Source organism: Periplaneta americana, chromosome 12, assembly GCF_040183065.1.
Source record: "Periplaneta americana isolate PAMFEO1 chromosome 12, P.americana_PAMFEO1_priV1, whole genome shotgun sequence".
In the NCBI taxonomy this organism is placed as follows: Eukaryota; Metazoa; Arthropoda; class Insecta; order Blattodea; family Blattidae; genus Periplaneta; species Periplaneta americana.
Genome location: NC_091128.1, coordinates 42,540,952 through 42,564,243, shown reverse-complemented (window position 1 = coordinate 42,564,243; position 23,292 = coordinate 42,540,952). Strand labels below are relative to the sequence as shown.

At 36.1% G+C, this 23,292-nt stretch overlaps 1 protein-coding gene across 2 annotated transcripts in view; it reads right to left on the bottom strand.

Annotated features, from left to right (window-relative positions):
* Positions 1 to 23,292, bottom strand: part of IntS3 (integrator complex subunit 3) — a 181,593-nt gene that overhangs the window by 2,383 nt on the left and 155,918 nt on the right. For both annotated transcript variants that reach the window (XM_069841161.1, XM_069841162.1), the window contains exons 12-15: positions 22,079 to 22,243; positions 21,880 to 21,970; positions 18,087 to 18,454; positions 10,675 to 11,251 (exon numbers count right to left, since the gene is read on the bottom strand). In XM_069841161.1, coding sequence (XP_069697262.1) covers positions 10,675 to 11,251; positions 18,087 to 18,454; positions 21,880 to 21,970; positions 22,079 to 22,243 — 1,201 coding nt within the window. The remainder of the gene's footprint in view (positions 1 to 10,674; positions 11,252 to 18,086; positions 18,455 to 21,879; positions 21,971 to 22,078; positions 22,244 to 23,292) is intronic.

The following is a 23,292-nucleotide window of genomic DNA, read 5'->3' as shown; positions in this document are numbered from 1 at the left end:
AAAAAGGCCAATATCGTTGAAAATTAGTTTTTCAAAAAAAAAAAAAAAGTCTATGTCCCTGGCTCAATACACTAAGAAAAATTATAAGTCTCATTGTAAATTTATTTTGGTCCTAGCTTCTCCCATAGATGTGCAAAATGTATGATATTATTCTTTGGCACTTACGGCCTTTTTTATGCCCAATCTTTAATATGGTGACCATATTATTATTCTGGAACCTTTATTTTCAGTACCACTTTATTTTTAAGTTGACAGGAGTCAACTTAAAAATAAAGTGGTACTGAAAATAAAGGTTTTGATTAGAGAAATAAAACAGTGAAAATCGCAAGTTTCTACGACGCTCCGTTCTCTCAAAACTGCGTGTATAATGATGCACCAGCTGTAGTCGTGACATCACAACTCCAGGTAGTTCACTGCAATTCTTCCTTAGAGCTTCACTTAGTAGCGTTTCGTACAGTGTCTCAGCCGTTTGTTCTGAATACGTCACTCCAGAAGATTTTTAAATTTGTCCCGGCTTAAAAATGAACTTCTGCATATCAAAACAAGTAGACCGGTTTAAAAAAAAATGCAATCCCTTCTTTAAAATTGAAGCTGGATGAAATTAATGGACATCCTCAAAGTCAGAGAAAAACTGTTGCATATGTAAGGAAGAAGATTATCAATCAATCTTCGTAATGTATCCTGCTGTTTGCTGACAACATAAAGTCCACTATAGTCCATGTAGTCTATTCAGTTGTTGTTTTTCACGAGAAATGAGGGGTATTTTGATCGGTGTTCATTATAAATGCCTGTTGCTAGTAACCAGAGTTGGGGTGTAGTCAATATATATGCAGGGCTGTGTCTTCTGCAACTGGTACTGATGATTTTAATTTACTTCTTTTGTAGTTTATGGATGGACAGTATAGAAGAATGTGTTCCAGATCTCAAGGAAGAAGATCATAAAAGGAAGAAGATTATAAAACAAGCAATAAACGAGTCATTTACAAGTTCATGCAGCAAACTTTGTGAGACAGTGAATGAAGAAGCAGGGACCAGTGATATCCAAGAACAAACAAGTGATGATGCCAATTTAAACACACATACAAATTGCAATGAAGTAGGTGTGCAATGTGAGCTGGGGAGTGAATTTTAAAGGGTATTTCAAACTGTGAAATTGAGGAAGCAAATGATATGGATGTGTTCTTTCGTGAAACAACTAGTAGAAGTAGTGATGAGAGCACTGAATCCAGACAGGACAGAGATCTGTGGAGGAGGAAAATTTTTTCGGGTTAAGAACAACTAATGTACCACAGACAAATCCTAATAATAAGACAATAATAACGTAATACGGCGAACGCTAAGCTCCGCCCACGACCCCTTTCCACTTTCCCCTACAAGCTCACCACACACTCTAGCGGGAAAGATTGGAAATAGGGGTTTAGGGTGGGGTGACATCTAGTGTAGGAAAGTGGAACAAAAAGAATAAATGCGACATCTATGAACCAAAAGAGGAACTTAGTCCTGTCTGCCTCTCTCTCTCTCCAGCCTCTCCTTCTCTGTTCCTTGCTTCATGTCTCTCTCTCTCTTTTTTTTTTTTCTTAATACTTCGCAGAGGGTAAGTTTCGATCCGAGTAAGTTCGTAACTAAACACTAAACACACGCTTTTTGGTCATGCTTTAGACCTCTCGGCTACCGAGGCGAGTTGGGGGTAGAAGGGAAAATGAATCTATTTATGTTTAAGGGAACTGCCATAACGTATTGCAGAAGAATGGCACGGGGGACAATGACCAAGGGTAGGAAGTGGCGGGCTTGTGAATGTAGCTTGGTAGGGGTTGACTGTGGGGGTGGCATAAGTGTTAACGCGCACTGGTGGAGCTTCATTGTGTCCGTGTCCACAAAAAATCATATAGCACTGAACTATGATCAGTAACCAATTGTAGTAGTACTAGACAGGTTTATTTATAGTTACTACCTACAAGCTAAGCAGAAGTTGGAAAATTACCTATATCAACCTCATCCGGAAAATTGTGAGTATCATATTGCAGATGCCCACTAGAGACCTGCATTTATTATATTTTGCTCGAGCATGACAAAGTGATCATGTAGTTGGCTATCTAACCGCTAGATGCTGCGAGTGTATGAGACTTTATCGCTAGAGTGTGTGATGCTCAAGACATGTGAAACACACTCGTGACAGTTGTCCCAATAAATATGGAAGGGGAAAGTAGAGAGATTGTGGATGCTGAATGTTTAAGCCACAAATGCAAATTAGTCAAGCCTTTGGACCTCAAGAAGAAAGAAGAGTAAAAAGGGTGTTCACAGAAACTCGTTTAGGGAAAAGATCATTGGGAAGACCTAGACTTAGATATTTGGGCAATCTGAAGGAGGAGCTACAAATTTGAGAAATTTATGATAACCGGAAAATTGTGATGCAGTGGTACTATATTATAAATAGGGTTGCCAACTTTTTTTTTAAGAAAATATGGGAGACTAAGGAATCAAAAAAATTTCACATAGAAAATAGACAAATTATTCAGTTCAGTTACTAAAAGCCAACTTTATTCTACACTTCGGCAGATAGACTTAAATTAAGAGTATTTTGATACAGATTTTTTCTTGTGTAATAATTGAAGTTGACTGCATTTTTCAGCTCTGATTTGATTGAATGTGTGGTGCTCTTGTTTCGAACATCTGTAAATTGTTCATGAGGTGAAACACCTCTTTGTATGAGCATTACTACTTGATATGCTTAGAACAAAACTAGCCAGTTTTCTAAATTTACAACATTAACATGGTTTCATTTTAAATGTATGAGCACTAAAACCCATTTCTGGCAACCATTAGTTGTATAGAGATTGCATAATGCATCTTCTTCAGAATGACCTCAATAGAATAAACGATTGAGCAATGGCCAACAAAATGAAAATAAATTCTCTAAAGAGCAAAGCCATCAGCTTTACAAGAAAAAGAAATAAAATAATCCCATCGTATATGTTAGGGGGTGAAACTATTCCGGAAGTTAACAAATGTAAATACCTAGGAATAACATTTAGCAGCGATCTCGGTTGGGGGGAACACATTACTGACACAGCGGGAAAGGCATGGAGGGAGTTACACTTTGTGATAAGGGTACTAAGGAAAGGCTCTGATAAATCCAATGAGATTGCATATAAATCACTAGTTCGTCCAGTAATGGAATATGGTGCTGCATGTTGGGATCCTTACAGATTAGAACATATTAAGACACTGGAAAAGATTAAAAAACGGGCTCTCAAGTGTTGTTGGAAAAATTCACCATTAAAATGGGACACACTCACGGACAGGAGAACGCGAATTCGATTATGCGCAATGTTCAAACATACAGAGGTGAGCCTGCCTGGAGAGAAATAAAAAATAGGTTGCAGCCACCAAATTACTCTTCAAGGAACGACCACTCATATAAATTGAGGGAAAGAAGATAGAGGACGGACACTGAAAAGTTTTCTTTTCTCAATCGTATTATCAGGGACTAGAATGCCTTACCTGCAGACTTACTAAAGGCTTTACCAATAACAAAACATGTATTTAAAAATAGGCTTAAGGACTTTACTAATAGACGGTAGTATCTTATACACACTATTTAAAGGGTGTAATTGATATCTTGTTATTTGAAGTGTTCTATCAGTGAGGAAGTGTGTTGTGTCAGTGAAGTCTATTGTGTCAGTGAAGTGAGTTTGTGTCAGTGAAGTTCTATAGTTCATAGTGGCTGTGCAAAGTAGTTGAACAGTGAAATGGTTTTGAAGTGTTAGTGAAATCAGGGTAGAATCAGTGCAGTGAGTGAGATGACAGCGTAATAAGTGTTGTGCTGAAAGGTACTTGTGCAGGTATGAACCTATCACACTCATGGGTTTTAGTTCGAACTTAGGATTAAGATACAAATTAGATTTACTTTAAATTTTATGTGATCGTGCTTAATTTAATCTAGGATATTATTTATAATTAATGTTTTTATTAGTTGTGTTTATTATTGACTGTCATTATTGAGTGTAATTAGTTACCACTGCCACCAGGTATATACCCATTTGCAGTGTGAATAAATACATACATCTTTTGAACAACAAAACTCATCAATCACGGCAAAATCAAATGTTTAGAATAACAAGTTTTACATTATGCAAAAATAAGGGAGAAAGATACCTGAAGAGAAGAATAATACGGGAGCCAGGAGACTGTTAAAAATTAGGGGCAAATATGGGAGGGTTGGCAATCCTAATTGTAAACTGAGCAGCCAAGAGATTTCATAGGTTACAAGACTTTATAACGATAATAATAATAATAATAATAATAATAATAATAATAATAATAATAATAATAATAATAATAAAGAAAAGAAAAACATTTAAACAAACAAATAAATGAAGCTGCTTGTGTTTAACAAGTTGCCTTAAGACACAGTTAACATGATCAATCATGTAAGACAATAAATATAATAAATACATAATTGTTTAGTATTTAGGATTACATTATAATATGACATACTGTTTTTCTTTTAATTTATATATATATTACCTGATTTGGTATGATTACTTGGTTGGGTTTTTTCCGAGGTTTTCCCCAACCATAAGGCAAATGCCAGGTAACTATGGCGAATCCTTGGGCTCACCTCACTTCATCTCGCCAAAAAATTGTACTCTTGTAAAATTTTGACTTGTTCCACATCTTAAAGCTTCAGTGTTAATGTAAGATCTATGGAATACAACAAATTAAATGAAAAAAAAATATATATATATTTAATATGGTGATTTAAAATATCATTTGGAATGATGCAGCACCACCTAGTAAATGGTCGAAATCTACAGTGAGGTCACAAAGTGGGCGTATCCCCATGTATTACAACATTACAATGGGTATGGTTGATTGATTTAGACATGTACCTGACAGTTTAATGATCCAAGACATCAGTATGAAAACTTTTATTTTCATTAAGGTGCCTGGCCTAGGGACGAGTGGGATTGCCTGCTCAAAACCTGGGTACACAGCAAACCTTAGTGTAATCAGTTGGTGTGGATTTGGGAATGCGCCTAGCTTGAGGGTTAGCACAATAGATCATAACAGGTCACAGTGCTGGGCCATGGTGTCGTAAATTCCACTCCAATTCCATTTGATAGAAAAACATCGTGAATTTAATACAGAAGTACATATTGAATCCATGACATCAAGAAAGCTTTTATAAAGTAAACTGCAACAAACTGTAAAGGTACGGTCACACGTCGCTACCTTTGCAGCGCTGCAGTACAAAAAACTGCGCAACTCTCGTACTGCGACGTGTGAACAACGGTGCAACCCGAGAAGTAGTGGCTGCCGAACCTGCTGCCCGATACTTTTCCATGCTGCGCGCAACTTAAAAGTAGCGACGTGTGAACAGGGTTCTCAGGGTTGCAGCTGCAGTATTTTTGATATTGGTTTTGTTGAAACTTTTGCTGCGGTTGCAACCAGTGTTGCCACCCAAATGTGCCAATGATACTTTTATTGTTTGGATATATTTTAATGTTAGATATGATGAAAATAAATTATTTGTAACAGTTATTAAATACACAACACAGTGTAAGCATATTTGCTGACGATATAATTCATTTTTTAATTTTCCGTATCATGGTTTCAAACAGGAGGGTTGCCAACATTGATTACGTGAATATGCTGTTGGTTATCATTTAAATATATAGGCGTTTTTAAAAGCTTTATAGCAAAAATAATGCCAATTTCTGAATACTAGATACGACAGAAAAGCAAATAATAGATAAGTAAGCTTTCGCATGAGTTTCTTAATAATGCGAACATAACCACAAAATGTATATTGAGAAGTCAACACAGAGATGGAAACCTGCAGCATGACTGCGGCTGCAAAAGTAGAGCCTTGCGTGTGAACAGACTCGCAACCTCCAGTTGCAACTTTTGCAGCACTCAGGTTGCGCAGCATGAAAAGTAGCATGCTGCGCACTACTTTTGGCTTACGTGTGAACACAACTCGCAACTTTTGCAGCTGCAGTACAAAAGTTGCGCAGCAAAAGTAGTGACATGTGATCGTACCTTTAGAAATATTGGCAAAGGACCAATTCCACAACAAATAATTCAAAACATTTTCAACTTATACAAAGAAACAGTGATATCTGTTAAAGGCGATGATAAACTGTCTAATTGGCTTGAAATTTCTTCTGGAGTTAGACAAGAATGCCCACTTTTACCTCTTTCATTCAACATTTATATGAATGGAATAATACGTGAGTTCAGACATACAAGACATGGACATCAAGCGAAATTTATGTTTAGATACATTAATCTTCGCAGATGATTTGGTCTTATTAGCTAATTCTGAAGATGATCTACAACGATCAATCTATAATTTAAAATTAATTGCTAACAAATTTTACATGGAAATTTTCACTGACAAAACTAAAATAATGGCTTTCTGTGGCAAAGAACCAGTACCGGTACCAAGTAAGAGTTGTACAAATGATAAAATTTTAGAAAGAGTTAATGAATTAAACTATAATTTTTAGAAGATTTAAATATTCCTGCAAACATTTTTAAAATCAATAAAGCCATGGGCATCATTAACAGTGTAATGAAAGATTCCTAGTCCAAAAACATATCCACTGTCGTCCATACAAGACCCTAACAAGACCACTCCTTTATTATGGCTGTGAAGGTTGTACTTTAAGAAAGAATGATGAAAATACAATTACTGCTAGTGAAATGAAGTTCTTCATGCGCCGAACAGCTGGCTATACCAAATAGGATCACAAAAAAAAAAAAATGAAGACATCCTACAAGATCTCAGAATGCAATCAGTACTGCAGTATATACATTGATACTACGATAACTGGCCTTGAACAAGCAGTCTTGAGTTACAGACCAGCAGGAGAAAGATCTCTAAAACCTCTGTAAAGGGATGGAAGGAAAATTTTGTAGACCAGAACAGTTCTTTTTAGGACTATTACCTGTTAGAAAGGTGAGTGATGATGATGATGATGATGATGATGATGATGATGATGATGATGATGATGATGATGGAATCAGCAATAATGTTCTTGGCAAATGAAATGAGATATTGTTTGTTGACCCAAAATTATTAAATAAATTTACGGTGCTGTGATAGATAGTTCCCTTGCACCGAAAACCTTGTGCAATGAATGTGAAATTAAGGAACTTGTCTCTCTACTTCTCCTGAAAGAATGGAATGCAAAGCTCATAAATATATTTGTCTTTTCTTGGTCCACATCTTGTGCTTGGTTCTGTTCATTCTTCTCATATCTGACAACTGAATCAATTATGTAAGCTGTTTTCGCTTTTTTATCAAATGCCACAATGTCCACAAAATGATGCATGCCCTTAGTATCAACTGCGTGAACTTCTTCATAACATTCGAGTCCTCTTTTTTTGCAAAAGGTTGGTGAATGTGTTCAATCTTATGGTGTCTTTGATTAATCAGAGTTGGCTTTACTGCACAGTTGGTAGAGTCCTGGTCTTCTATGCCTGGGTTGAGGTTTCAATAACGACCCAGGCGATGATATTTAGGCATTTACGTGTGCTTAAATGCGACAGGCTCATGTCAGTAGATTTACTGGCATGTAAAACAGCTCCTGCAGGACAAAATTCGAGCACACCGATGACACTGATAAACCTTGACAGTTGCAAGTGTCGTTAAATAAAACATAATTTACAATTTTACAATTTGATTAATTAGAAGAGAATTAAATGGACAAGAACCAAGCACATGACTTGGAGTTTCAATCTCCTTTGCAGTGGGGAAAATTTGCTACAGAACAAATACTATTTAATTTCTGTTGCTCTCAGTTGTTATGGTTTTATTATTTTTTTATTTTCCAACTGAAGACACAATTCAGTGTGGCATTTATTCTTGTATTGTCGGACCATCGGATCTGTGCCCCTGTAAGATATGCGAACTGAACCCTAATTCCTTCTCAGCCTCGGTAATTCATTTCTCTCCCTGCATTCCTATCTCTCTTCCTTTCTCTTCCCCACTACTCACAATTTTGGCCTTCTTGCGGGACAGTTTATGTGCACTTGCAGTCCAGTGTTGTCAATTCAACATGAACACTGTAGCACTGAGTGGTGAAAAAAATATTATTAAGCAAGTATGTAATACCATTTTGCGATGAAGAGAAACAGATCAATATCTGTTTCCTATAAATCAGGCAATGAAAAGAGTAGATGCGATCACAGCATAGGCTTATTTTATTTCAATTGATTACGTATTAAAATTACTTACTAATAATACATTTTTATGTAATTTATAATTTATATAGGCAGGTCAGAGCTCCTAATAAAGAAAATCAGGAGAGAGGGAGTCTGTGCAGGAGATGAAAAGCTAGAATCACCAGGGAAGAACAGACCAAGTGAACCTTTAATTCTTGTAGATGATATGAACCGATGTATTTTAAGAAGAAAGATACAAGAATTGTATACCGTGCAGAAAAAAGCCCCAACATTGAAGAAATTACTGAAGGTTGCGAGAGAAGCAATAATTTCAAAGGTTGGAGAGAAAAACTATGGAAAGTGATTCAAGACATGGGATTTAGGTTTAAAAAATGTAGAAATACAGGATGTATTTTGATTGAAAAAAATGATATTGTAGCATGGAGGACCAGTTATTTATGACACCGTTTGACAGAAGTTTGGCAACATCCCTATTCGGCAAGGTTCGTGGCCTGCTGTTTGATGTGGTGGGAGGAAAGCGGGTGGAATGGAATGAGTACAAGCGTTAACTTTTCTAAGAACGACGACATACTGAAGGGGCACAGATCCGATGGTCCGACAATATTTCTATTTTAGGTCCAAAGACATAATTTAATATAGAAATTAAGTTCGGTATACTGTAGAAAATGAAAACTGTAGAATCAATTTTCATTGATACAGCATTTGAAATACAAGAAGAAAGTAAAATAGAGCACAAAATATAGCAAATGGAATGGCAAGTCAGAACGAATATAACTATTTTCCCACAGAACATATCTAACTCATTAGGTCACCTGTAGGTTATGAGCAATTCCGAGTAACTAGTAAAAATTTAAATGGTTCCCAACTGCATCCTGCGAATCTCCTTCGCTCATTATCATGGTTTAGAGCACTCTTTGCTCGAAGGAAATATCCTCAAGTGTGAGACCTTTGAACGAATATGAGAGAGCAAAAAAATTTGAATTGCAGTGCTCTAATGCTCATGTAATCTCTTTCGAGAAGTGAAGTCTTGTCCTAAACTCCACTTTCCCACATTATTTTAATCAAATGCTTCAATTTTGCGACACTTGAGTCATCTATCTAATAAAGTTCCTCAGTATTCTCCCTACTGGTGAAGAAAATGCACATTTTTTTGTTTCAGTCTGAGGGATGGTGTTTAAACAAAGTTCATAGCGATGTTTAATAGATAGTTAAGCATACTGTTTACACAATATTTAAAACAAAAACATCGACTGCAATGAGGCAACTATATTCAAGACTTCATTTAAGGCTAAGTCGAATTATTATTTTCATAATCAGTTCAAAGTGCTTTTATGCAAAATCTGTGATGTGGGATTCCACACGACACTGTTTCGAATCTTATTAAATAATAATAAAAAAAAAGTTCCACGTAATGTTGACATTAATTCATCTTAAAAGTACGGTCACACGTCACTACTTTTGCTGCCCAACTTTTGTACTGCAGCTGCAAATATTGTGTGTCGTGTTCACACGTAAGCCAAAAGTAGTGCGCTGCACACTACTTTTCATGCTGCGCAACCCGAGTGCTGCAAAAGTTGCAACTGGCGGTTGCGAGTCTCTTCACACACAAGGCGCTGCTTTTGCAGCCACAGTCATGCTGCAGGTTTCCATCTCCGTGTTGACTTCTCAATATACATTTTGTGGTTATGTTCGCATTATTAAGAAACTCATGCGAAAGCTTATTTATCTATTATTTGCTTTTCTGCCCTAACTAGTATTCAGAAATTGACATTATTTTTACTATAAAGCTTTTAAAAACGCCTATATATTTAAATGATAACCAACAGCATATTCATGTAATCAATGCTGGCAACCCTCCTGTTTGAAACTATGCTACAGAAAATTAAAAAATGAATTATATCGTCAGCAAATATGCTCAGACTGTGTTGTGCATTTAATAACTGTTACAAATAATTTATTTTCATTACATCTAAAATTAAAATACATCCAAACAATAAAATATCATTGGCACATTTGGGTGGCAACACTGGTCGCAACCGCAGCAAAAGTTTCAACAAAACTGATATCAAAAATGCTGCGGCTGCAATCCTGAGAACCCTGTTCACACGTCGCTACTTCTAAGCTGCACGCAGCATGAAAAAGTAGCGGGCAGCAGGTTCGGCAGCCACTACTTTTCGGGTTGCACCGTTGTTCACACGTTGCAGTACGAGAGTTGCGCAGTTTTTTGTACTGCAGTGCTGCAAAAGTAGCGACGTGTGACCGTACCTTAAGTAAATCTGACAAAGAAATATTGACTCTCATAGAAATGTGGCCAATTTAAAGATATTACATTTATTATGCTCTGTGTTTAAATGTCCTTCAGCATCTCAGAAAAGACAATATTGTTTGTCGACAATCAGTTAATATCACTATAGTAATGTTAGAGATGGGGCTACTCCATCTGCCCTTATCTCATGTTATTCTAATGAAACCACTCACCTCGCTGCTCTCTTCTGAGCTCTCTGACACTTCTTTGGTGGCAGCTCTGCTTTTGCTGGCAGCAGCTCCTTTTGCCCCACCACCACTGCTATTGCTGGACGCTCCCTTCCGTCCCCTCCCCCCCGCACTCACTTTGCTCCCTGCCGAGGCCTTTGGTGCGGCAGGCTCCACTTCGTCCACTTCGGCCAGAGCAAACAAGTCACTGAACTTCTTACGCTGCACATCCGTGCACAGACTCTGAGCCTGCTGCAGTGCCCTCTGCATCGAGTCCAGGCTGTAGAAGTGGAAATCGTTCTGTCGACAGCACTGCCTCAACTGGTCCAAGTGTCCAAGCACTTGCTCGGCACTGGGGGGACCGGCACCGGCACCCGAACTTGCTCTGTTTGCCCCACCACCACCACGTTTCCGCTTGTTTGGAGAGGTATTAGGGTATCGACTACTTAAGAGACTGGCCATCAGTTCTCCCAACTTTCCCTCATGCTCCTGACACCAGTATTTTAGAGCAGACACCACAAACACATCCTGTGGAGGCCGCACTTCACGTGACAGAAGATGTTTCAGAAGCTCTTCTGTTGGTCTGCACCACAAGAGAAAAAATTATGAATTTCATTTAAAATAAGTAAAATATAAACTATTATTTTTCAAATGGAACTATGGCACTAACAAATATCTGTATTCTTGAAATCATTTCTTTTACTAGAATGCTTTTCTCACAAACATAATTTTTACTACCAACAGTAGCTGATAAACACAAGAAAACAAAATTTCGACCATCACAAATTCTTTAAGTAATCTGCAATTATTTACTTGATTAAAATCAACAGATTTTCAGACTGCCAACAAATTCACAGCAGAGTAATTTTCATTATACATATGAACAGAATCATTAAAGATTGGAAACAGATGCGTCACGGTTGAATTTCTATCAATCGAAATTTACAGATTTGCTAATCATTAGCTCTGACTGCATATAATGAAGATGAGCTTCAATATTGAGTGTATAATCTAAATATAGTCAGTGCAAAATAAGACATGGAAATCAATATTGAAAAAATAAAAACAAGGAATTTCGTCGGAAATATCCGGTGGCAAGCAAAATTTGCTTAAAAACAAATTAATAGAAAGAGTAAATGAGTTTATGTATCTTGACTACAATTTAACATTTTTTTGGTGAAACAGATATAACTTCTAAAATTTGAAAATATAACAATAGAAATAATCAACAAAATAATGAAGCCTTCTCTAATACAGGGACACAAGAATATGTTTGTATAAAACCTTAGCTAGACCTGTACTATGTTATGGAAGTGAAGCAAGGGTAATGAGAAATACTGATATCAGCAGAATAACGGCCTGTGAAATGAAATTTATGACAGCAACACTAGGATATAGTCTCTTGGATCACAAAATAAATGACATCATGCTGGAACTCCAATTACATCCAGTCTCACATTTATAAATAAGTACCAGCTGCAGTGGAAAAACCATGTAAAAAAAAAAAAACCGTAACAGGCCATGGGCCTTGTACTCGTTTGGATGACGATGAAAATCAATTATCGTCGAAATTTTACCGTCATACACAGAGTCACAGATCATTTTAATTATAAATAAACATTATTTTCATACAGGTAGTGTGTAACTTCATTTTACGCAGAATAGCTTCATAGAGAAGTGATATACAGGGTTAGTTAAAAGTCCCGCACCACCTAAATAACTTTTGAAGCATACAATTCAGTGACATGAAACTTGGTATGTGAGGATAACCATATACTAAGAACTCAATAATGGTATTACCGAGTTTTTTTACTTCTGGTTTAACCGGAAGTAACTCCAACTCTCTTATTTTAAATGGAACACCCAATATATTATTTTATTTTTGAATAGCACTTATTAAGATCTTTTAAAAAATTACCCATACTTGATCTGTACAAATTCAGTGTTACTAAGTCAAGAAAACAGAAAAGTGTATTGAATATGAAAATAATTAACACACCACCTAAATAACTTTTGAAGCATACGGTTCAGTGATATGAAACTTGTTATGTGAGGATAACCATATACTAAGAACTCAATAATGGTATTACCGAGTTTTTTTCTACTTCCAGTTTAACTGGAAGTAACTCCAACTCTGTTATTTTAAATGGAACACCCAATATATTTTTTTTTTATTTTTGAATAGTGCTCATTAAGAGCTTTTCAAAAAGTACCCACACTTGATACTTCTGTACAAATTTAGTGTTGCTAAGTCAAAAAAACAGAAAAGTGTATCGCATATTAAAATAATAAAATACTCCTTCCTTAACAAAAACAAAACAAAGCTAGCTCACCTTCTAAATTATGTGTTCAAATTGGTAGCCCTCAGCTGCTTTACAATGTGTTACTCGATCATAGAAACCATTTAAGGAATGATTTAACCAGGCTTTAGGAATATCTTGCACCACTTCCATTTTTATTTAGCAACACTGAATTTGTACAGAAGTATCAAGTGTGGGTACTTTTTGAAAAGCTCTTAATGAGCTTTATTCAAAAATAAAATAATATATTGGGTTTTCCATTTAAAATAAGAGAGTTGGAGTTACTTCCGGTTAAACCGGAATAGAAAAAACTCTGTAATACCATTATTGAGTTCTTAGTATATGGTTATCCTCACATATCAAGTTTCATGTCACTGAACCATATGCTTCGAAAGTTATTTAGGTGATGCGCGACTTTTAATTAACCCTGTATATGTAATAATAGTAAATATTTACAGAAAAGTTACAGAATATTACTATCACCCTCTTAAAACATACAATTCAGCACTAATATTAATTTATTGCATTTTCCAGCATCATGCAACATATTTTGTTAAGTTTCTGTATGAATTCTATAAGAAATTTAATGAATTAAATATGTTTCGTTAATTTGATCAATATGTTTCGTTAATTTGGTTTCCAATGATCACAATTGGGATCATTTAACCCATTTTGTTTCTTGCCTGGTTTGCTGCAGCTCTTGATTCACTTTGGTACATTGGACATGATGATTCTGGTGAATTGCACCTTGACATAATTAATTGACTATGACAGTTTACCGTTGCATGTTGCATATTAAAAAATACTGAGCATATTATAGCCTACATAGGCTATTTTAATTTAGTTTTTAGTTTAGTTGTGGTTTTTAAGGAACCAGAAAGTTCATTGCCGCCCTCACATAAGCCCACTATCAGTCCTTAACCTGATCACCACGGCATGGCACGTCCTCAGGTTGCAGAAAGAGGAGATGGCCTCCAGATATGGAGGGTAGCTGCAAATATATTGAATAAGCAATCACGGACAGCCGATTAGGGGTGGTCCTCCAGCTTGGGGGTTGGGTGAAGGGCTAATAACCCATCAACGTAAAAGAACAACTTGTTTTGAAACCACAACATAAGCCCACATATTTTAATAGATTAATTATTTTAGTGTATTTTGGTGACAATGTGTTCTGAGAGAAATTAAGGATTTTAATGTTGTATGGACATCAATTTAACTTGGGAATATAGTAAATGGTTAATTTTTTAATAAGATATTTAATGATGCTGTGTCAAATGTGCAATTTTCTAGCATTTATGGGACTGGTGACAGCAAGAAGAGGAAGAGAATTCGCTATGGGATTACCTGAGATTCGTCTTACAGTTGAAGAAAACCTCGGCAAAGTTCAACTAGGCAATAAACTCAAGCAGGATTCAAATCCTCGTCCAAGCAAAGCCTCATAGCATGAGTTCTGCTTGCTAACCCTAGATCACGACATTGGCTAGATTGTTCTTAGTTGTGACTTATTAAATATCGCAATTCCTACAGAAAAGGCATGTTAACTCCAAAACAGCTGATTTATTCAGATGTGGAATTGGAAAACTACCCCAGCATTGGCAGAGTCATATATAATGTAGGAGAATATATTACTGATGAATTTCTGAGTTCTATATAATGTAGGAGATCTGAGTCATATATAATGTAGGAGAATATATTACTGATGAATTTCTGTTTTCTATTCATCTCAAATAAAAACTTTTGTCACAGTGAAAAAACGCTACGAACATCTGCATCAACCCCCAACAATTTTATGCATAGAAAATGACAGACTGAAAACCTACACCAACACAAAAACAAAACACACTCAAAACTACACTAAACAGAAACATGCAGCACTTTGATCCATGATACACAGATTAATCAATATACCAATGAACCAACAAGACTATAACGAACATAATCAAATATATAGCACAAGAGAATGGATATAACTCCAACATGATAGACAACATCATAAAAAGTAAATCACATTAACATACGAAAACAAAAATCATTATAGAAAATTGCATCTCTGTTCAGAAAACTAAAATATAACATTGCATACAGAACACATCTGATTAGTGTAATATGTAGCTAATCCGCAATGTATGCAATGAAGTGGGAAAGGAACTGGCCACCCTACCCCATTATCTCCTGGCGTAGTTGCCTCATAAGTAGTGCCTTGTTGGTATCATTTGTGAGGTTCAGACCTGTCTTCGGACAGTTGACTAAAAAAAATACTGAACATACTACAAAAACATCTCAACAGGCAAACAAATAAACACAACCTTACAAATTAAAATGTAATAATTGTAATGATTTTACATGGGGCAAACTGGTATATCTTTTCAAACACAATACAAGGAACACATCACAGCCATAACCAAATCATACAATATAACCACCTATGCAGAACACATCAACTCCAATCATAACTACAACAATAAAGAAATATATATGGCAACTGAAGAGACAAAAACTAAACATACTAGAAAAATATGAAATATGAAGGGTCACCATGCATATATCTCACGGCGGGCAAGTTGGTACCACTGGAATTTGATTGCTGAACTGATATCTGGTGGCGACTCGCGAAAGCACAGTTACAACCTCTGCTTACACACCAGTTCGTTTACTGTGCTGGAAGTGAGGTTAGAGATACGTGTGTTCGTCTAACATCGCTAACAAGAGACAGGTAAAGATGAACAGCAAGGGGGTGTAGTGCGATTTTCGACTGGTGAAGGAGTAGGACGAGAAATTCATTGTCGCATGTCTGCTGTTTATGGCGAACACAGTATGTCATCACTCCTGTTGTTACTAATGAGGTTGATGGCCTTATACGGGGAAATCGGCAGATCACTGTGGAAGAACTTCGTCGTTTGGTGGGAATAAGTTATGGTTCCATACATGCCTTGTGACGAAGTACCTGCATTACCGAAAAATCTGCGCCCAATGGGTTGCACATCAGTTGATGGAGGAACAAAAAACAAACAGAATGGCTGCTTCACTGGGTCACTTGCAATGATACGAGGAAGAGATTTTGAACCGGGGAGCAAACGGCAGAGCCAACAATGGAAAAACTGGATTCTCTCCCATTGAAAAAGTCCAAAGCAATACACAAAAGTTCCGGTAAAGTCATGTTGACATCAATCTTCAATTCTAGGGGTCCTCTGCTTGAATTTCTCGAGCATGGGGCCACAATCAATGCACAGGATTATGAAGAAACTTTACAGGAAATAAGACGCGCTATTAAGTCAAAATGCCCTGGAATGCTACCGAACAGTGTTATCCTTCTTCATGATAAAGTTCTCTTACATACTCCCAACTCAGTGAGGAATAAGATTCAGAGATTTGGTTGGGAAACGCTTCAATACCCCCCCTCCCCCCACTACAGCCCAGATCTCTTCCCATGCGATTTTCACATTTTTGGAAAGTTGAAGAAAGACATTCGTGGATTTCGTTTTGCATCGGACGAAGACATGTGCGACTGGATAAAGAACTGATTTGGTAGACAGCCCACAAGCTTTCTCAAGAATGGAATTGATCGTCTTGTCTCCAGTGCGATAAATGTATAAACAATTGTGCAGATTTACTTTTGAAGTAATAAATGCTCTATTATACTTTCTGATCTGACCCATTTTCATTTGACTATCCCTCATATATAAACACAAAACAAAAACACATCTTCAACACTCAAATGAATTTTAATATGCATACTCTATTTGACACAATATTACCCAATCACACAACACCCCAACATTCCCACTACTATCCACACAACACCCTACTAAGCAATATAATGCTGGAAAAATGTGCAAAACCTCACTATACTGTTTGAGAATGACGAACATCACGCTGAAATCAGTCACAAAGGTATAGTAGTACCTTCGTAAGTTTCAATAATCAGTACATAATTAGAAGTTGTTCACTGTTCAAGTTTTAACGTTTCATCACATTTCTATCATTGGATTCTTGTCATATTATAAAGTAAGAGAACCTACTCTTTTTTACCTTTACAAGTGATTGTTCAATGTACAAGGGTCAGTTGGACTTCAAATGCTTCCAAACAAGTGACATTTTGAAGGCTCAATCTATGTCTATCTTCAGATAAGGAAAAAGAGATCTCAATACTGGACAACATTGAATACTAAGCTAAAATACTAATAACTCAATAACAAATCAACCCTATAATAGCAGCAGGATGAAATAGTCCAAAGTCCTTTTGAAAAGGGGTGGCCGGGTAGCTCAGTTGGTAGAGTAGCTGGCTACGGACTGGAAGGTCCGGGGTTCGATCCCAGGTGGTGACAGGATTTTTTCTCGTTGCCAAACTTTCAGAATGGCCCCGAGGTTCACTCAGCCTCCTATAAAATTGAGTACCGGGTCTTTCCTGGGGGTAAAAGGTGGTCAGAGTGTGGTGCCAACCACACCACCTCATTCTAGTGCCGAAGTCATGGAAAGCATGGGACTCTACCTCCATGCCCCCCCCCCCCAAGTGCCTTCATGGCATGTTACGGGGATACCTTTACCTTTTTACCTTTTACCTTTTGAAAAGTAGTTATTATTACTTACACACTTCGAAATAACTCTCTACTGTATTCATGACAACTACAACATAGCTGTCATCAGTCAACTTAAAAAATGTAAGCAGAATCACTTCTTCGAAATAACTCTCTACTGTATTCATGACTTTTTATTTTATTTTAATGGGTTATTTTACGACGCTTTTTCAACATCTAGGTTATTTAGCATCTGAATGAAATGAAGGTGATAATGCCGGTGAAATGAGTCCGGGATCCACCACCGAAAGTTACCCAGCATTTGCTCGTATTGGGTTGAGGGAAAACCCCGAAAAAAACCTCAACCAGGTAACTTGCCCCGACCGGAATTCGAAACCGGGCCACCTGGTTTCGCAGCCAGATGCGCTGACCGTTTCTCCACAGATGTGGACTGTATTCATGACAACTACAACATAGCTGTCATCAGTCAACTTAAAAAATTTAAGCAGAATCACTTCTTCGAAATAACTCTCAAATTCAAAGCAACAATAACACAGCTGTAAACACGTAACTTACAAAAACTATTGCAGAGACATTTACATACCTTTCCTGTTTCAGCATGAGCAAGATTGATGTGAGAGCTTCTGCATGACTTGAAAATTCCAACCGCGGCAAAATAGGTAAAATATAGCTTATAGGAATTCCTTGAGCGGTGACTAACTGCCAAAGGCAATACTGTTCAAATGTCTCCCACGACAGACTTGCTGACAATAATGCTCGAAAAGAGTCCACACGAAACATGATAAGGCGTCCCTGTAGGATGTGACACACCAGGTCCTGCAGCTGGGAGGCATCCACTGTAGACACTACCAAATGAAGCAACTGGGCATGCCCAATTGCAACAGATGGAAACTGCATGTAGATTTCAGGTACAAGCCAGCAGAATAGGTTCACATCATCTTCCTGACACAGCTGAAAATAATAATAATAATAATAATAATAATAATAATAATAATAATAATAATAATAATAATAATAATAATAATAATAACAACACCAACAATAATAATAATAATAATAATAATAATAATGTTAATGATGATGAGGGTAATGACAATTGTTGCTCTGTAAAGGAATATACAATACCGTATTTTATGTAAAGCTTTTGAAAGTATATATAAAACTAGTGGCTTGTGCAGCAAATGCTGCAAACTCAATTCATTAGAAGCTCAAATTAAAATTTTTCAGATTTCTTTCCAATAATGAATACCAGAGATTTTGAAAGTCATTTGCTTCCATAATAATGAAGCCATCAGAGGGTTTTTCATTCGGGAGTAAAGCAGTAGCTATTTCAGATTACTGCAGATTGTAGGTAAGAGTTAATAAAATGTCAGGTTTGCCATGTTTTCGAACAATACCTTGGTATAGCTGCTGCATGTTTCGTGAACTATCTTGAAATGCAGAGGGTAGAATAATTTTATCCTGCTAAGAGATCTTGCTGAAGTGATCGGGAGATTACAAAATTTTATAGGCCTCTTATTTTATCAGTAAGTAATAACTTTTGGTCTTTCCTTAGGAACTATAATTTTTGCGCTTCCTCCAGCCAATACTGAAGAGAATCACACATTTAATATCTTCACCACTCACAAATGGCTTTTAAGGAACCCAGAGGTTCACTGTCGCCCTCACATAAGCTCACCATCGGTCCCTATCCTGAGCAAGATTAATCCAGTCCCTAGCATCATATCCCACCTCCCTCAAATCCATTTTAATATTATCCTCCCATCTACGTCTCGGCATCCCCGAAGGTCTTCTCTCTTCAGGTCTTCCAACTGACACTCCATCCATTTCTAGATTCACTCATACATGCTACATGCCCTACCCATCTCAAAAATCTGAATTTGATGTTCCTAATTATGTTAGGTGAAGAATACAATGCATGTAGTTCTGCATTGTGTAACTTTCTCCATTCTCCTATAAGTTTATCCCTCTCAGCCCCAAATATTTTCCTAAGTATTTACCTTATTTTCGAACACCCTTAACCTCGTTCCTCTCTCGAAGTGAGAGTTCAAGTTTCACAATTATACAGAACAACCAGTAGTATAACTGTTTTATAAATTCTCACTTTTGGTTTTAAATATCTACACCACACAGCTATTAAATATAAGAAAAAGACCCATACCATTTGATTAATAACTATAAAAAATATCTCATTTTAATAATATTGTTATCTTATGTAAGTTTTGTATTATGATATTTATTTGTCAGCCAACATTACAATTCACAGTAATGATGGACCATCACATTTCTGCTTTTCGATCCACCATCTCTTTAATACATACCACTCTATTCTATTAATATATTCATGTGCCAAGTATTTCTTGATTACTTCCTATTCTTCTGTTTCAATTGAATTGCTATATATGCTTTCCTATCTATCCTCTTCTATTCTCTCTTATACTCAGACTGTATCCCTCCCATTTCTCGCTTTCGTATTAAATATTGCATATTCCTTTCCTCAATAATTCACATTATTTATTCATTTTCTTCTCGACTCCCAAATCTGCTTACTCTTAATCATTCGTTTCCAGCTATTTTCTCCTGAATTAATTGTTTACATTTCCCTTATCTCTATTTTACAACATTTACATCACCTTTCTTTCCACTATTCTATCCTGTGTTTATTTACATATTTATCTCTTTCTCCTCGATTCACTCCTAAATTTCCTATTTTATTATTTCTTTCCATATATTTATTTCTATAATACTCCTACAGTTATAGTACCCCTGATACTACTCCCAACCCATAACATTGAAAAATATGAAATAACTAATTCACTTAATTACATTTCCAATTTCTCTCCCTTTCACTTCACATTTGTTCAGATGTTTTTTCACTTTAATTTTCTTTTCTTGATTGTCTGTATGTATATATTACTACTATCTTCTTCACTTAACACTTTCTTCTCTATTCCTATTCTATCACTTTTGTCAACCCTAACTTTCTTGCACTCACTTTTAGCACTCTTCTTCTTCTTCTTCGCTAATTCCATCCTCCTCACTATTCTGTCCTAATTATGTCAGGTGAAGAATACAATGTGTGGAGTTCTGCACTGTGTAACTTTCTCCATTTTTTGTAACTACATCTCTCTTAGCCCCAAATATTTTCCTAAGAACCTTATTCTCAAACATCCTTAACTTCTGTTCCTCTCTCAAAGTAAGAGTCCAAGTTTCACAACCATACAGAGCAACCGGTAATATAACTGTTTTATAAATTCTAACTTTCAGCTTTTTTGAGAACAGAATGGATGACAAAAGCTTCTCAACCAATAATAACAGGCGTTTCCCATATTCATTTTGCGTTTAATTTCTTCCCAAGTGTCATTTATATTTGTTATCTTACTTACTTATGGCTTATCTTGCTCCAAGATATTTGAATTTTTGCACCTCTTCAAAGGATAAACTTCGAATCAGCATTATTCTAGGCAATTTTATTTAGTCTAAAATATTCCCCTTACTTAACAGCCACTTTTAGGAATCTCATCTTCTGATTTATCTCAATATCCTCCTTTTTTCGCTCAAGTTTAATTTTTTATTATTTTCCTCAAGATCTATCAGTTCTTGTGCAATTGAGGACCGTTTTTGCAAAACTTGCCAATTGCAAAATTTGCAAAATTGAGATTTTGGTGGATTCATTAAAATAAAGCAGGTCTCTACACGATGTTAAAGGTATCTTAGTAAAGCTGAATTATTTCTCTTCATTGTATTGTGTCAAAGTGCGATGGTTGCATCTATAACCTACTCGTCTCCATTCAGTTTTTTCTCTCTCCTGTAAAATTTAGTTTTTTTCAGTTAGCAAGTTTTGCAAAAACGGTCCTCAATTTTTATTCTTTCTGTTCTTTTTCAGCATTAATTTCTCGTTTCTTATCCAGACAAGCCTGGTACCTCCTCCTAGAAGCTTTCACAGGATACTTCTGGTAACTGTCACCTCTGCTGGGCCTCCCATACCCTTCACAGCATCATCCTCCGAGATGCTGAAGGTTCCTCTGTTAGGTTTTCAACAATGAGATTTTTATTCACAAAAAAATGCTTTCAACAGAAGCATTACCATTTGATAAAATGAAACGAAGTTTCATGACGAACCATAAATCCATAAAGTTCTTGTCATCCGCCAATAGATGAGTAAAAGTACTCGATGCTATTATAACTTGGATTACGGCATTTTAGAGCATAAAATTTTCTTCTTAAGCTTCATCATTGGGGAAATTTCCGACTTTTAAAGAATTAGAATGATTTCCATAACTAAATTTAACTTCCCTGACTACAACTGACTTTCCAGAATGTGGACACTCTGTACTGATAAACCCCTTATGTTCTATCAAATATTTATAACATACCTTCAGATCACTAAGCAAACAGCTTTCTACTTCTTTATCCAGAGCCTGGCAGAAGTCACTATAGGCTGACAACTTTCCATCGTTTAATTTGCTGTAAAAATGTACAAAACTATTAGTATGACTACTGTCTATCATTTTCATTTGAAATTTTATTACTTCAAGATGTTTCTTATTAAACAGCAGCAAGCTTAAAACTTACCACGCTTTAAGAAAATAGAGAAGTAGATAGCCCACCCGGGGCTGGTGACTCGACATTTCTGCTAGCACAGAGAAGATGGGATGTCTACGTGAATCATCTTCTGGCAATTGTACAACATTACGGAACATAACAAACAATGGTCGACCTATACTGTCCTCGAGCGTTCTGCAAAATAATGAAAATGCTTTAAGTATGAATTTATTTAAGAACAGTATCACAATACCATACATAAACGGTTTCGTAATGTTGACAGTACTGAAAATACACTTGATACTCCTTTAATAAACAATAAACTGCACTTTTTTTTTTCAGAAAGACTGTTTAATATTGATGTAACATAAAGCAAAAGCAACTAACCTCAGAATTACATAGGCCCGGTTTCTTCAACCTTTGTTAAATTATAACAGTGTGTTATTCCATTTTAACTGTAAACTTAACAGTTGAAGCATTTCTTCAACTGCTGTTAGTACTAACAGGCTGTTAAAACCTATGTTAATTTAACTTCCACTCAGTAATGGGTTTTGGAATAATATTCTGGGGAAATTCCACAGATAGTAACAATATATTTCTATTACAAAAAAGAGTAATTAGAATAATAGTAGGTGCCAAATCTAGGGAATCGTGTAGGACTATTTTCAAAAAACTACAAATAATGCCCATGGCTTGTCAGTATATCTTTTCATTAATAGTCTTCCTCGTATGTAATCGTGAAAACTTTGTAACTAATTCAACAGTTCATAGCATAAATACACGTCAAAAAAATGACTTTCATACTCCATCGGCAAGTCTATCATGCTATCAAAAAGGAGTGCGTTATATAGCAGTAAAAATTTTTAATAGCCTCCCTATCGATATAAAATGAAACTCAAAACATGAAATTATTTAGGGCCAAATTAAAGAAGTACCTAATTTCTCACGCCTTCTATTCTGTAGGTGAATTCATGACATTCAGTAACACTTCATGAAATTGATACTAAAACTATGTGTTGTACTAGTAGACTATATTGTAAATCTCGTCTGTATATATTTCATCTAGACTGTGACTATAAATTAAGATTTTATAATAGTATTAAGTTTTTTGACTTGTTCCATATTCTAGCTGTAAGCATGTATGAATACCATGGAATGTTAATAAATACAATACAATACAATACTGCCCAATTTAATGCAGTTAAATCATTTAACTCTCTATTAGCATAGAAGTATCCAATATG